Source organism: Typopeltis vanoorti, chromosome 18, assembly GCF_054136105.1.
Source record: "Typopeltis vanoorti isolate ZY-2024b chromosome 18, IOZ_Tvanoo_1.0, whole genome shotgun sequence".
Taxonomy (NCBI): domain Eukaryota; kingdom Metazoa; phylum Arthropoda; class Arachnida; order Uropygi; family Thelyphonidae; genus Typopeltis; species Typopeltis vanoorti.
This window is the reverse complement of record NC_143566.1, coordinates 28,357,301-28,373,553: the sequence shown is the minus strand read 5'-3', so window position 1 is coordinate 28,373,553 and position 16,253 is coordinate 28,357,301. Positions and strand designations below refer to the sequence as shown.

The following is a 16,253-nucleotide window of genomic DNA, read 5'->3' as shown; positions in this document are numbered from 1 at the left end:
ATCCAAGTGTGAGCAAACAAAGTTTGCGCCTGAAAGTATCTTCAGGACTAGGGTAAGGTGGTACAACACCGAGAAACTTGCTGCAAAGGTGGAGCAAGCTAATGGTGTGCAATTTCACATAGATGCTTATGACAGATGTACCAACTTAGAAAAAAAAAACCTTGCCAATAGTGTTGCCTTTATGGTCGAGGCTGATAGCTTTTCAGACCACCCTCGTAAAACGTTTATACCTCCATATCTGAGTATTTCTGGTCAAATTTCATCTACTTCAGCTGCCTTTATACATTTCAGGTTTTTGATGACTTTTCTTCAAGTATGGATATGTATTCCTGACTGCATTCCTGTTGAATGTTTTCTTATCACCATGCTGACACTGCTTGTTTCATTTAGTAATCTTTCAAAGTATTTACTTCAAACGTTTTTATTAAAGTCTTCCCATGACTTTTGTTTTGCTAGTTTTACACAGTGTTTAGCTTTCTTACATTTATCTCTGTATTCTCTAAAAGCACAAGCCTACTTGCCAGGAATTTTCAATATGCTCTCTTCTTTTCCTTGATGTTTTCTTTAACTTCCTGAGCCTACCATGGAGTTGTGATTTTTCTATTTTTACATATTACCTCACTATATGCCTCTCTGGCTGAATCAATCAAATTTTCTTCAGGGTTTACCACTGAATCTCCTAGGTTTGGTTCTTGTTTTCAAACTCTTTCATTTTCTTGTATGATTTTTGTGAATTTTAGTCTACATTTCACATCTGAAATCTGCTCAACTTTTTATTTCTCTCACACACTGTTCTTTTCAATAGGAAATTCAATTTTATTCTGTTCAAGATTAAATGGTGACCACTTCCAATTTCAAATCCTCTGTATACTCTTGTGTCCTGCACACGTCTATCAAAATAACATAGTCAATGAAACTTTTCTGATTTCTTGTATCTTCTTTCTATGTGAATTTGTGCACATTTTTTTATGTTACAATATGGTGTTAGTGGTTTATAATAAATTTAGTTTAATCCTTTATCCAAGTGTGTGCAAACAAAGTTTGCGCCTGAAAGTATCTTCAGGACTGGGGCAAAGTGATACAACACCAGGGCAACTCGTTGCAAAGGTGTAGCAAGCTACCAACACTCCTGTCTTTGTATCTCCTATAATGCAAAACACATCTCCTTGCGGATATGTCTAATGTTATGCATTAAAGGAAGGGCCACTACCCAGACTAGTTTCGACCTTTATTGAGGTCTCTTCAGTGGGAGCCAGGCCCAAGCTGAGATACCAGGCAGAAGCATTCGTAGGTCATCTCTACCTATAGGAGTTGCCAAATGGTGTGCCACCCTTTTTTAATAAATTACTCTGGATTTTTTATTTATTAAAAAAGGGTGGCACACCATTTGGCAACTCCTATAGGTAGAGATGACCTACGAATGCTTCTGCCTGGTATCTCAGCTTGGGCCTGGCTCCCACTGAAGAGACCTCAATAAAGGTCGAAACTAGTCTGGGTAGTGGCCCTTCCTTTAATGCATAACATTAGACATATCCGCAAGGAGATGTGTTTTGCATTATAGGAGATACAAAGACAGGAGTGTTGGTAGCTTGCTACACCTTTGCAACGAGTTGCCCTGGTGTTGTATCACTTTGCCCCAGTCCTGAAGATACTTTCAGGCGCAAACTTTGTTTGCACACACTTGGATAAAGGATTAAACTAAATTTATTATACTCTAACCAAGTGAAAAATAAACTTTCAACATGGTGTTAGTGGGTGCTTAGGGTCAAAGCTGTATAACTGAGAGGAGACCTACACATAGCCTTTAAAGGAATGCAGAGAACCGACCAGGGCTTCTGACCTAATGTCCAATCCTCACCTACTTGTGGTGCACCATGTTGGGTATCTACTTGGATACTGAACGAACGAGGATGGGCTGGCAATTTGGGATTTAGCCGACCAAATTGTATTCTTATATTTAAACCAAAATAAAAAACGATGGTACAACATGACAAAATTTCATGCCGGCTGGGGTGTCGCTCGGTTAAACAAGGCCCCCGTTGTTTTCGCCAGGAAACCAGGGCGAACAGCGAAAAGTCAGCTACTGGAACAAATCTGAAAACACACCCCAACTCAACATCACCAGAGTTAAAGATCGGTACTATCAACATAAGAAGCCTGAATGGCAAAGAAATAGAGCTAGCTGAGAAATTAGATAAGTACCAGATCGACATAATAGGGGTGACTGAAACAAAAAAGACAAAAACTGGTGAGATCTTTCTGAGCAATCAATACAAAATGTTATATTCAGGCAATGACAATCAAAGAAAAGATGAAAAGAAATCAATCAAGGAAAAGAAGGAGTAGCCATAGTTTCAACACAAAATACGAGGCTAATCTTCTTGAATGGCAGTCAGTCTCAAGTAGAGTAATGTGGGCAAATATGAGAATGGGGAACTTATTTGTGCCTATGGTCCCACAGAAGGTTCTACTAAGGTAGAAGTGGAGGAATTTTTTGATGCTCTAGAAAAAGCAACTGACACAATGAAAAAGGAAAAGCTCGTCCTTGTTGGAGATCTAAATAGCAGAGTAGGAAATGATTGTGAGACATACAAAAATATTTTGGGAAAATTTGGAGAAAAGAGCAAAGCTAATAATAATGGCAAATATCTGTTGGATTTCTGCTCAGGACATAGACTGGTTATTACTAACACCATGTTCCAACATAAAAATGTACACGAATTCACATGGAGAGAAGAGGCAAGGAATAAGAAAAGTCTCATTGACTATGTTATTGTTATTAGTGATGTTTTCTCCCTGGTGCAGGACACTAGAGTGTACAGAGGATTTGAAATTGATCACTATTTAGTCTTGAGGAGGATAAAATTAAATTTCATATCGAAAAGAATAACATGTAAGAAAGTTTTAAAGCGAATAAAAGTTGAGCAGCTCTCAGATATGAACTGTAGACTAAAATACACAAAGATTATTGAAGAAAAAATGAAAGAGTTTGAGAACAGGAATCAAACCTTGGAGATTCAGTGGCAAGCCTTAAAGAAAGCACTGATTGATTCAGCTAGAGAGGCATGTGGTGAAGTTGTCTGCAAGGATAGAAAAATTAGAACTCCATGGTGGTCACAAGAAGTTAAAGAGGCAGTGAAAGGAAAAGAAGAAAGCATATCAAAAGTTCCTGGCAAATAAGTCAGCTTGTGCTTTTAGAGAATACAGAGACAAATGCAAGAAAGCTAAACAGTGTGTAAAACTAGCTAAACAAAAGTCATGGGAGGACTTTGGCAGGAATATAGAAAATAAATATCAAGAAGGTGGCAAAATATTCTGGAGGTTGTTGAAGAAGCTTAGGAATGGAGGAAAGAGTGCTGTAAAAGAAGTTAGAGATGATAAAGGTGACATGAAAACAGAAGAAAAAGATATCCTTTAAGTATGGAGTAATTACTTTGAAAAATTACCAAATGAAACAAGCAATGATAGCACAGTAGTAATAAACACTGACCAGGCATGCAGGCAGGAATACATATCCATACTTGAAGTAGAAAAGCCATCAAAGGCTTGAAATGTGGAAAGGCAGAAGGAGTAGATGATATTTGACCAGAAATGCTGAAGTATGGTGGTATAAAAGTCTTACAGTGGCTGCACAGCATAGTTCTGAAGGGCTGGACAGGGGGACAAATTCCTGATGATTGGAGTAGAGCTCTAATTGTACTGATATATAAAAAGGGAAATAAAACTGAATGTGAGAATTACAGAGATATTTTCCTACTGAGTGTTCCTGGCAAGATCTATGCAAGTATACTTGAGAAATGGTTGAGAAGAATTGTGGAAGAGAAGCTTAGTGAAGAACAAGCTGGATTCAGGCCAAATAGAGGCTGTTAGGATCAAATCTTCACTTTACAACAAATAGTCAAGAAAGCATAGGAATATAACAAAGATCTGTATTTAAGTTTTGTCGATTTGGAAAAGGCATATGACAAGGTGCCAAGAGAGAAGCTATTCAATATGCTACAGTTATATGGTGTCAATGGGGCATTATATCAAGCAATACTCAGTCTTTGCGTTGTAAGTCAGCAGTTAGAATTGAAGGAAGTACAGGAAGATGGTTTAATGTTAAATCTGGTGTGAGACAAGGATGTACATTATCCCCTCTGTTATTCATTATCTATATGGATCACATTATGAAGGAAAGTGGTATTAAACATGATATCAAAATTGGAGATGTTAATGTCAGCTCTTTGCTTTATGCAGATGATGTTATACTTCTAAATAAATCCGCTACAAGTCTGCAAGATTCTCTGACTAAATTGAATAGCTGTTGTAATAGATATGGTATGAAAGTCAGCAATAAAAAGACAAAGACAATGAAAATAGGCAGAATCATTGAAAATGTCAACTGTGTTGTGAATGGAGAACTTGTGGAACAAGTAAAACATTTCAGCTACTTAGGCACGATTTTTAGTGAAGATGGTAAATTAAATATAGAAATAGACAACAGAATCAATAAAGCTGGTATGGTGGGAAGTCAATTGAATAAATTCATATGGAATAAGAAAGAAATTAGTCAAAACACTAAATTAGCTGTATACAAGACAGTGTTCAAACCAGTTTTAACTTATGGATCTGAGAGCTGGGTCAGAAGTAAAACACTTGACCAAAGACTGGAGACCACAGATATGAGAGTCCTGAGAAAGATTATAGGCATGAACAGATGGCATCAATGGCAATATCATATTAAAAACGAGGATATTAGGAAAGAACTTGACATTGTCAGCATCCAGGAATGCGTTAGCAGAGCTAATCTCAGGTGGTATGGTCACTTAAACAGAATGGACGAAGAAAGATTAGCAAAACAAGTGTTCTCTGCCAGGTTGGCAGCAAAACGATCCAGAGGAAGACCAAGATATAGGTGGATTGATATGGTACAAAGTGCCTTAGACGATAGAAATATAAGATCTGATAATGTTGGAGTCTTGACAAGTAACAGACTGATTTGGAGGAAAATTGTAGATAGGAAGTTAGTAATGATGTAATTTTTTTCATGTAGTACTATCATATCCTGTACAGCCCATGAGGGTACATGCAGGAATTTGATGATGATTATGATGATGATGATATGGTGTTAGTTTGACTTACTATAACCTATAATTGTGAAGACGACCTTCATTCTAGACTTAAAATCTTGTACAATATATGCAAGCGATATCAATTAAACATTTTCATTATATTTCAGAAACAAACTCACACAGACAGCAGAGATATTACATATGAGGTAAAAAAGAATAAGAATAAGTCAGAAACTACTTTAAATTTTTCAGGAAATGATTAATCAAAGTGGCCACAACTTCGCCGTAGCACCAAAAACAATACCGTCTGAAGAAATAATGATACAAGTAGAAAGTGATACTGCAACCTGCCCATCCATATTGCTAACAATCAGACCAGATGTAGCCAGAGTTCACACCAAAGCTAAACCACCAAAAACTAACCTATTCAAGGAAGAACAAAAACCTCAACTAGAAATGAAGAACAACAGCAAAATAGTAATCACCAAAGCGGATAAGGGAAATGCCACTGTAGTTCTCAACCAAACGGACTGTACAGGTAAGCTTTCAACTTTACTATTAGATCGTTCTACCTCTTCTTCTTCAACCTTTTGGTTCTGTCCACTGCTGTACGAAGGTCCCCCCCCCCACCATGCTGCCTCTCCCATCCATCTCACTCCTGCAATTTGTTCCAGTTCATCCCTTCACCTTCTTCTCGGTCTTCCTCTTTGTCTTGCTCCATCTATTGGTCTCCACTCTGTTGTTTTTCTAGTCCATCTCCCATCACTGCATCTGGCAATATGGCCAGCCCATCTCCGCTTAGCCTGTTTAATGTATTTTACAATATTCCTGACACCTGTTTGAGATCTTATCCAGGTATTTGTCTTCCTATCTCTTAATGTTATTTTTAGCATACTTCTCTCCATGCGATGTTGTGTTGTTCTCAGCTTTTTTTTAGGGCTTCTGTTAAAAGTCCATGTTTCTCCTCCATATGATAAGACAGGAAGTATGCACTGGTCGAAAGCTTTCCTTTTTTAGACTCACTTCTGAATATATCTCTCATTTTCCCCATAAGCCATCCATCCAAGGTGAATTCTTCGTTCAATCTCTTTTCTTTGGCAATCCTCAAAGGATAACAATTGGCCCAAATATACATATGAAATAACTTGTTCTATTTCATGGTTTTCAACTTTGACAGTTCTATGATTTATGTATTTATTCATCATTATTTTTGTTTTTTCTCTATTTATTTTTAATCCAATTACTTTGGAGGCTTCATTTAGCTGATTTAGCCTTTCTTCCAGATCTTCAAGATTACTTGCTATTAGGACAATATAATCTGCAAATTTCAGATGATGCAACCTTTCTCCATTTATATTTTTTCCTTTTGTTTCCCAATCAAGGCTTCTAAAGACTTCCTCTAGTGCAGCTGTAAATAATTTGGGAGATATGATGTCGCCTTGCCAGATGCCTTTTTGTATTGGGAACTTTTCACTGATTTTATATAATTTAATTATGGAAGTTGCATTATTGTAAATATGTTTTAGTGTTTCAATATATGGTTTCTCAGTTCCCTGGGTTTCAAGAGCTTTTAGTGTTGCAGATGTTTTAACTCAATCAAATGTTTTTCATAGTCCATATAGGCCAGACATAAGGGTTTATTGTATTCAATTGATTTTTCAATGAGCTGTCTTAATGTGTGATTATGGTCCAAAGTATTGTAATTCTTTCTAAATCCAGCTTGTTCACAGGATTGCATTCCCTCTAGTTAGATTTTATTCTATTATTTATAATTTTTGTGAAGATTTATATATATGGTGGGGAGTAGGCTTATAGGTCTGTAGTTTTTAATTTCTTCCTTATTGCCCTTTTTAAAAATTAATATTAGAAGTGAATTGTTCCAATTTTTGGAATTTTTCTCTGTTTTAGGCATTTATTAAAGAGTTTAGTCAGCTGTTTGATGACAAGGCTTCCTCCCAGTTTTAAGAAGTCTACCATAATTCCATCTTCTCCTGGGGCCTTTCCATTCTTCATTTCCCACAGTGCCATTTCCACTTCACCTTGTAAGATCTTGGGGCATCATGTTCTTCTTCACTCGAGTTATCCATAGATGATTCTTGGATGTTTCGGTCTTCTTCATAGAGTTCAGTATAAAATTCTTGAATTCTTTTGATTACTGTATCTCTATTTTTTATAATTCACCATATTTTCCTCTTACAGCAGCTATTTCCTTTGTTCCAACTGATAATGTTCATCTTAGGACCTTCATATTACTATTGTTTTTTATTGTTTCTTTAATTTTCCTAGAATTATACTATCTAATTTCATGTTCCATCCTTTTATGTATAGTTTTACAAATTTCCACATATTCTATTTTACTAGTGTCAATCAAATCTCTTTTCATATCTCTTCTTTTCTTCATCAGATCTAAGGTTTGCTGCCATAGTTTTTCCTCTCTTTGGTGCCTTTTTACACCTCCTACTTCTAGTGTATAATTCAAGATGGATTTTTTTTAAGATTTCATTAGCATCATCGATGGTAGTAGCTGTGTTTAACTTTTTTAGTAAATTTTTGAGTGATTTTCTATAACAGGTTTTATTGTGGTAGAGGTTTTGTAGATTCACTAAATTGAACTTTTTTCTTATGAGCTTATTCCGTTCTGATTTTTTGTTAATCCATACTTTTGCCCTTACTAGTCTGTGGTCACTTCCTGTATTAAATCTCTTAAGCACTTCGGTATTATTTATTATATATCTTCTGTTGGAGAGGATGAAGTCTATTTCATTGTAACTTTGTCCATTTGGGCTTCTCCAAGTCCATTTTTGGTTGATTTTCTTCTTGAAAAAGCTGTTCATAATAAAGAGGTTATTTCTGCGAATTCAATAAGTCTTTCTCCTCTTTCATTTCTCTGTCCAAATCCAAATTTACCAATGGAGTTCAGATGGTCATCTCTGCTTCCAATCTTGCCATTAAAATCATCCATTATGATTATGTAGAATTCTTTAGAATTATTTAATGTGGATTCTAATTTTCATAGAAATCTTCTATCTCTTCATCTGGATGGTCCGTAGTTGGGGCGTATATTTGTATAATTTTCAGTTGGTATCTTTTATTTATGAAGAGCCCTACCTCCTACCTACCTCCCCATTAAATATGATCCCACTAGATCCTAAATCAGAACAATCCAAAGCTCCTTAATAAGATTACTTCTTGGCCTGAGGAAGTGACTAACAAACTAAAACCTTTCAACTCTAGACCCCCCCCCACAAATATATGGACTACCAAAAATCCATAGCAGAATGTGCCATTATGTCCCATTGTGGATGACATTGATTCCCCCACATACAAATTAGCCAAACATTTAGCCAAAGTGCTCTCATATTATATTGGCAACACACTATCACACATTAAAAACTCAGCCCACTTTAACAACGCTACCAGCCAAGATGTCTATAGACATCAAGGTTATCACGGATGCGAAGTGCATATTAAAATTATAATACCATTGATATTACATTGAAATATATGATGGATACAAAGTGTATGGGATTGCAGATTTTATCCATAATGGCCGGTAAGGTGGTTAAAGCCAGTATAGAAAACCTCTCACTCCAACACGCTGACGGTCAGTTTTGATGTCTCCTCCTTATTCACAAATGTCCCACTCAACGATACTTCAGGTCTCATCCAAGCCAAATTTCCTCCTGATATCTCAGCCCTATTTCAGTTCACCATGAACTCAGACTATTTCGTTTGGCAGGGAAAATTCTGCAAACAGATAGAGGGTGCAGCCATGGGTTCTCCCCCCCCCCCCCCAGCAAACTTCTTTATGGAGACTTTTGAAGGAAAATCCTTAAACTCAGCCCCACAAAAATCCACTGTCTGGCTACATTACGTGAATGACGTGTTGTCTTTTTGGCCACATGGCTTAGACACACTCCACAACTTCCTAACACACTTAAACAATCAACACCCAAGAATCCAGTTCACCTTGCAAAAAGAAAACAACAGTCTCCCTTTGCTAAACACTCTGATTACATGCCAGCCTGATGGATCCCTGGCTTTCTCTGTTTGCAGAAAACCGATCCATACAGGTAGATACATTCACAAACAATCACACCATCTCCCCCTCACAACAATATGGGATTATAAAACCCCTATATAACAGGGCTAAATTAACCTGTTCAGAAAACAATGCCCTAACTACTGAACTTAACCATATCCTTAACACCTTTTTAGCCAATGGCTACAACCCCCAAAAAATCCAGAAAATATTAAAACCAGTTAACCACAACTCCCCTCTTCTTATCAGAGATTACACTGAATCTATCACCATTCCTTATATCCAGGACACGTCTGAAAAGTTCACAAAAATCCTAAAGAAATATGACCTGACTACTTGTTACAAATCACATAAGAAATTGGCATCCCTTATCTGCTCCAAGGACCAGCCACTTCCCCTAGACCTACCTGGAGTATACCAGGTCCCTTGCAGCTGTAAACTGTCCTACTACAGCCAAACAGGCAGGACAGCTAATATCAGGATATCTGAACATAAGGACTATATCTGGTTCCACCAATACAGCCACTCAGGACTTGTGGACCATGCATTAGATACCCACCACAGAATACACTGGAAGAAAGCCACTTTACTACACCATAGCAAATATAAATATGAAAGATTGTTCTTGGAATCAGCCTCAGCTCTAAAAAACTTCCCAAATCTCAACAAATTTGAGTTCATGAGACTGCCTCAAATTTGGGAAGCTTGCATATTTGAGGCAATACAACCAAATTTAGCCTAATAGGGGACACCTTTAGGACTCTAGGACCAATGCCAGTTGCCTTCTTCAGCTTCATTTGCTCATTGTTAGTGCCTGCATGCACATATCATAGTATTATGTTCCCAGAAAATGGAAATGTAACATTGCCGAAATATAGGAAGATACTGATTAAAGTTCTTTAATTAATATTTTAGTATGCATTGTCATTTCCTGAAAAATTTAACGTCATGTGTAACCAATGTATAAGTTTATCTACAAGAAGTCAGAAACTAGAAGAAAAAATAAGATCTAAAAATACTGGAAACAAAAGATCAGGAAATAATTTTGCATTAAAAATAATAATAAAATAAAGCCATAACCAGACATTATTGCACACAGAATTTGACACCTTTATTTCTGGAGATGAAATGAAATTGAAGAGAGCTAGAAAGAGTCACCTCTTGCTATAGCAAACTACTAAGTAATGACTGAAGCTCCATAGGCATTATGCTGTGCAGCAGAATATTCACTCTAACAAACTTTCTGTGGTCCTTATGAGTCCCTATAGTGAGAATCAACTCTACAAGGATGTATTGCAGGCATGTGGATTTCAGTAAATACACATGAAAATAAAGAGATCTGAGAGAGAGAGGCATATAAATTAGTGGACAAATAGTATCAGCATAAAAATTACAAAATAATATAATAACAATATGTAATATTCTGAAGATAAAGTATCTGAGAAGTTCACAAGTCTGGTTGTTTCACATTAAGGAGCCTTTCTGGTTCATATGAAATAACTTGATAACCTTAAGAAAAAAGCTAATATTAGGCATTAAGTCCATAAAAGTCATAACACTAATTATCAATTTTTCTTTTAGAAAAGTAACTATTGCTGATTAACGCTCAGAGCTTGTCTGATAGGATACAAGAGTGAAAGCTTGTAAAATTTTTCTTGATTTTACATTAACAAAAGCTATAAGGTTTGAATCTGGATTTCTTTCTTATTCATTTGAAGAAGACAAAAAAAATGGTCCAGATTTTACTAAATAATAAGTGAAGGATGTTATATTCAGGCAATAATGATCAAGGAAAGGAAGGAATAGTGATAGCATTCAACACCAAACATGAGCATAAACTCCTTGATTGGAAGGCAGTTTAAAGTAGAGTTATGTGAGCAAACTTCAAAAATGGGGAAAACATAATGACACTTATTTGTGTCTATGGTCCACAGATGGTTATCTAAGGAAGAATTGAAGAAATTTTTTGAGTCACTAGTGCAGGTCTAAGTCTAAGGGCAAGTCTAATAATAATAATAATGGTAAGTATTTGTGGGATTTCTGCTTAGCATCTGGACTACTCATTACTAACACCATGTTCCAACATAAAGATGTGCACAAGTTCATGTGAAGAGAAGACACAAGAAATAAGAAAAGCGTAATTGACGTTGGCAGTGATATCTTCATGCTGGTTCAGAATACAAGAGGTACAGATAATTTGAAACCGGAAGTGACCATGATTTAGTTCAAAAGGATAAAACTGAACAGTATATAGAAGACAGAAATATAAGATTTGATAATGTTGGAGTCTTGACATCAACATTATCAGACGATCAATTTGTAACTTGAGTTTTGATGAGTTTCATTTTTTACAGTTTGAAAATAATTTCTTAAAAGAGTTATTTCTTCAAAAATGAAAAAATTACAAACCTACCTCACCACCATGTCGTGCTAATGTAATGAAACTAAGGTCAGGAGGTAAAGCTCCATTATTAGCTGCTCGTGCTGCTTCTTCATTTGGATATGGCTGTGGAAAGTAGTCGGATAACTTACCAGGCCGAAGAAACATATTGCCTTCTTCATCTGGACCATCTTGTACTTGTACCTATCATAAAAGAAAACAAACATATTGAAAAAAAAAATCATCACAGGAACAAATATATTATATACTAACAGTTTTTTTCCCAATCCAAGAATGATTGATAGATTATGCTCATTTATTTATATATATATATAGTCATGCCTCAACTTACATTCATTCGAATAATAATATGTAATATTCCTTATGGGATACATCCCTGATCCCATAAGGGAATAAATAACATTTTAGACTATCCTTTCGAACAAGGCACAAGAGATCATAAAGTAAAAAGGTTTCTATTTAGCAACAATGCATCATGCGCAGTAGCAACAGTGCATTCAACAGCAACCTCCCACGGCAGTCGTCACGTGTCTTCAACAGTTCTTCTGTTGATTTTGTGTTTGAGAAATAGGTTATTTGTGTATTTTTCGTTAAATATTTTGTGCAACATGGCCTCTACAAGCCCAATAAAATAAAAAAAAAAACTAGTGAAGCATCACAGAAAAAGAGAGAAGCAATTGATCACGAAACAAAGTTGCAAGTTATAAAACAACATGAAGCTGGTGAGCCTATCAATGTGATCGTACATAACTTCGGATGGTCTCATTCTACAGTGACAACCAATTTGAAAAATAAGGATAAAATCATACAGGCTGTGAAAGGATCTGCTTCCATTAAATTGACGACAGTGATGAAGCAACGACAAGGCCCTATCAGTGATATGGAAAAGCTACTTGCATCATGGATAGAGGACTTGAACCAAAAGCACATATCCCTTAGTACTATGACCATAACCGCTAAGGCACTAAGTCTCTTCAACATACTCAAGGAGAAAGCAGGACTCTATTACAACTACGAATTCAACGCTTCTTCCAGTTGGTTCATGAGATTCGAGCGGCATGTTGCACTTCATAATGTGAAAATGCATAGCGAGTCTGCAAGTGCCAATCAGAAGGCTGCAAAGGAGTTTGTGGAGAAATTTGATAAAATTATTACAGAGGAAAATTATTTGCCACAGCATATATTTAATATGGATGAGACCTCCTTGTTTCGGAAAAAAAAAATGCACAAGCAGACATTCATCCACAAAAAGCTAAAATCTATGCCTGGTTTCAAAGCTCTTAAAGACTGTATTATGATTCTGTTAGGGGGGTAATGTGGCTGAATATAAACTGAAACCATTTCTGATATGGCACAGTAAGAATCCACAAGCCTTCAAAAACATTAGGATGCAGACTCTTCCAGTTCATTATCGGAGCAATAAGAAGTCGTGGATGACTCAAACATTGTTTGAGGATTCCTCAATCAACTGTTATATGAGTGAAATGGAAAGCTATTGTGCAAAAGAATATGTAGAATTTAAAATTTAATAAATTCTAGATTATGCTCCAAATCACCTACCTTACATTGGCGACTCTTCACCCCAAGTTCATGTTTCTCCCTCCAAACACTACTTTATTGATCCAATCGATGGATCAGGGAGTTATTGCATGTTTAAGGCTCATTATCTACGGAGAACTTTTTCGCAGACCATTTCTGCCATTGAAGGAAATGACCAGACTCCCATGCAATTCTGGAAAATATTCAATATTTATCATGCTATTAAAAATATTGCTGTGGCTGGGATGAAGTGACCTCTCAGTGTATGAGTGGCATATGGAAAAAGACATTAAAAGTTTGGTAGGATTTTGGAAGTTTTGTAAAAAATGAAGACCTTTGTAAATTGAGTGAAGAAATAGTGGGCCTAGCAAGCAATCTGAATCTCGAATGAATGACGACGACATAATTGAACTCATAGAAAGTGTCCCTGAAGAGTTGAAAAATGAAGAATTGGTCGAACTGAAGGAACAATGAGAAAAGGAAGAGGGAAAAGAGAAACAAGAAGAGATAGTTAAACAATTCAGAGTGAAGGGTCTTGCAGAAATATTTTCTGCAGTTAGCGATGTTCTCAAAATGACTAAAGACGTGGTCAATCTGAAAGCTACTTATTAGTAGAAAGGAAAATACATGATGTGTTTGCGTGCTATAAACAAATTTATGATAAAAAGAAGAAGAGGAATAAGCAAAGCACATTGGACATTTTCATCGAAAAAAAAATCAAAACAAAGGTTACACCAGAAGTGCCATAGCCTGGTCCTTCACATAAAGAAGGTAATGAAGATGTGATTTTTGAAGATATTTGAAGATGAAGATGTTTCACAGTGGCAGTAATGCACAGCACAGTTTTATAAGGTTTAAAAATTAAAATTATTATTTGACACCTCCAGGGAGTCCATGGACTCATCGAGGGAGAGTGTGCCAACAGCATCGAACGATAGGTCCCCTTCCAACTACTAACCGCACTCAAACTTACTTAACTAAGACATTAGTAGCCTCTGCTACTAATGGCTCAGTTAAGTAAGTATGACATAAAATGACAGTATATTTATCACGGTTCCCTAACCCCTATAACTCTGTTGACTTAATGTATCAACTTACGTCCTGCTGGATGGGATGGAATGGAATCCGATGCAAGTTGAGGGATGACTATTTTATTATTATTATATATCTCTATATACTATAAAAAGATAAGCCGAAATTTGGAACGTTTTTATGTCACGTATTTTGTCTCTTCATTGTATTGAAATGTTCAGTGTTTTGAAACTAGGGGGGGGGGGGCAGTAGGTGGCAGTGCGCCCTAGTATATATATAAATAAACAAGCATAATTTATCACATAATCTATCTAAAAAAATCTAAAAACTAAAAACATGATCTATCTATCTATCTATCTATCTATCTATATTAGGGTGACCAGAGGTCCCTTTTTTTAATGGAATTGTCCCCTTTTTCAGACTGGTCCCGTTGTCCCAACAAAACCTTAACGTGGCTCTAATTGTCCCTTTTTATTAACTTTAGTCCCATTTTGTCCCTTTTTTGAATTCGTGGCATGACTTTATTCTTGTATGTTCAAATATGGAAAGGATAATGTCTCTGCTGGTGACGTGAATGCTCGAGATCGAAAACATGCATGCTATGACGATTATCAACCATTATGCACATACTCTTTTTGCGATAAGACATAAATGCTGCAACCAATGGCCACTGTTGCATCTCGGCAGTAATAAGGTTATTTTATCTACCATACCACTTAAAGGGTGTACAGGATATGATAGTACTACATGAAAAAAATTACATCATTACTAACTTCCTATCTACAATTTTCCTCCAAGTCAGTCTGTTATTTTTCAAGACTCCAACATTATCAGATCTTATATTTCTATCTTCTAAGGCACTTTTTACTGTATCAATCCACCTATAACTTGGTCTTCTTCTGAGTCTTTTTCCTCCCAACCTGGAGAGAACACTTGTTTTGTTAATCTTTCCTCTCCCATTCTGTTTAAGTGACCACACCACCCATGATTAGCTCTGCTAACACATTCCTGGATGCTAACAATGTCACGTTCTTTCCTAATATCCTTGTTTTTAATATGATATTGCCATTGATGCCATCTATTCATGCCCTTAATCTTTCTCAGGACTCTAGTCTGGTCTCTAGTCTATGATCAAGTGTTTTACTTCTAACCTCTCAGCTCCATAAGTTAAAATTGGTTTAAACACTGTCTTGTATACAGCTAATTTAGTGCTTTGACTAATTTCTCTCTTGTTCCATATAAATTTATTCAGTTGACTTTCTACTGTACCAGCTTTGCTGATTCTGTTTTCTGTTTCCATTAATTTATCATCTTCACTAAAAATCGTGCCTAAGTAGCTGAAATGTTTTACTTGCTGTATAGCAGCACTTCCCAAACTGTGGGCAGTGGCCCCCTGGGGGACTGTAAGTTTTGTTGAGGAGGAGCCGTGAAATAATGAAAACAAATTTAAAATATTTTAAGACAAGTAGTTTTTTTATCTTAAAAGCAACGTATTTAATTTTAATTATTTATTATTTCATTTTTGTTATTTTTTATATTTTAATGGAAAAAATCACACATTGGTGTTGGTTCACAAATTTTGCTTCTTGCATATTTTGGTGATTAATAAATATTAGTAAATATATTCTTATTCATACAAGTTTCATTTCAAAGGTACTGACAAGAGACACAAAAAAGATTACAAACGCAAAATCTTGAATATAAATTGTATTGAATATAAATACAATAAATATTAAAAAAAAAAAAAAAATGTCTATATTATGATTTTTTTTCGATGGGGGCCGTGAAATATTTTCATTTTTCCAAAGGGGGCCTTGGCATCCATAAGTTTGGGAAGCACTGCTCTATAGGTTCTCCATTCACAATGCAGTTGATATTTTCGATGCTACTGCCTATTTTCAGAATTTTTGTTTTGTCTTGTTATTGCTGACCTTCATACCATATCTATTACAACAGTTATTCAATTTAGTGATGGAATCTTGCAGACTTGTAGCGAATTTATTTAGAAGTATAACATCATCCGAATAAAGCAAAGAGCTGAGATTAACATATCAGGTTTAATACCACTTTCCTTCATAATGTGATCCATATAGATAATGAATAACAGAGGGGATAACGTACATCCTTGTCTGACACCAGATTTAACATTAAATCATCTTTCTATACTTTCTTCAATTCTAATTGC

At 35.9% G+C, this 16,253-nt stretch overlaps 1 protein-coding gene across 1 annotated transcript in view; it reads right to left on the bottom strand.

The window, feature by feature from the left end:
• The window catches only part of Cyt-c1 (Cytochrome c1), a 149,104-nt gene that overhangs the window by 27,377 nt on the left and 105,474 nt on the right, over positions 1-16,253 (bottom strand). The window contains exon 5 of the mRNA XM_090407947.1: positions 11,510-11,680. Coding sequence (XP_090264073.1) covers positions 11,510-11,680 — 171 coding nt within the window. The remainder of the gene's footprint in view (positions 1-11,509; positions 11,681-16,253) is intronic.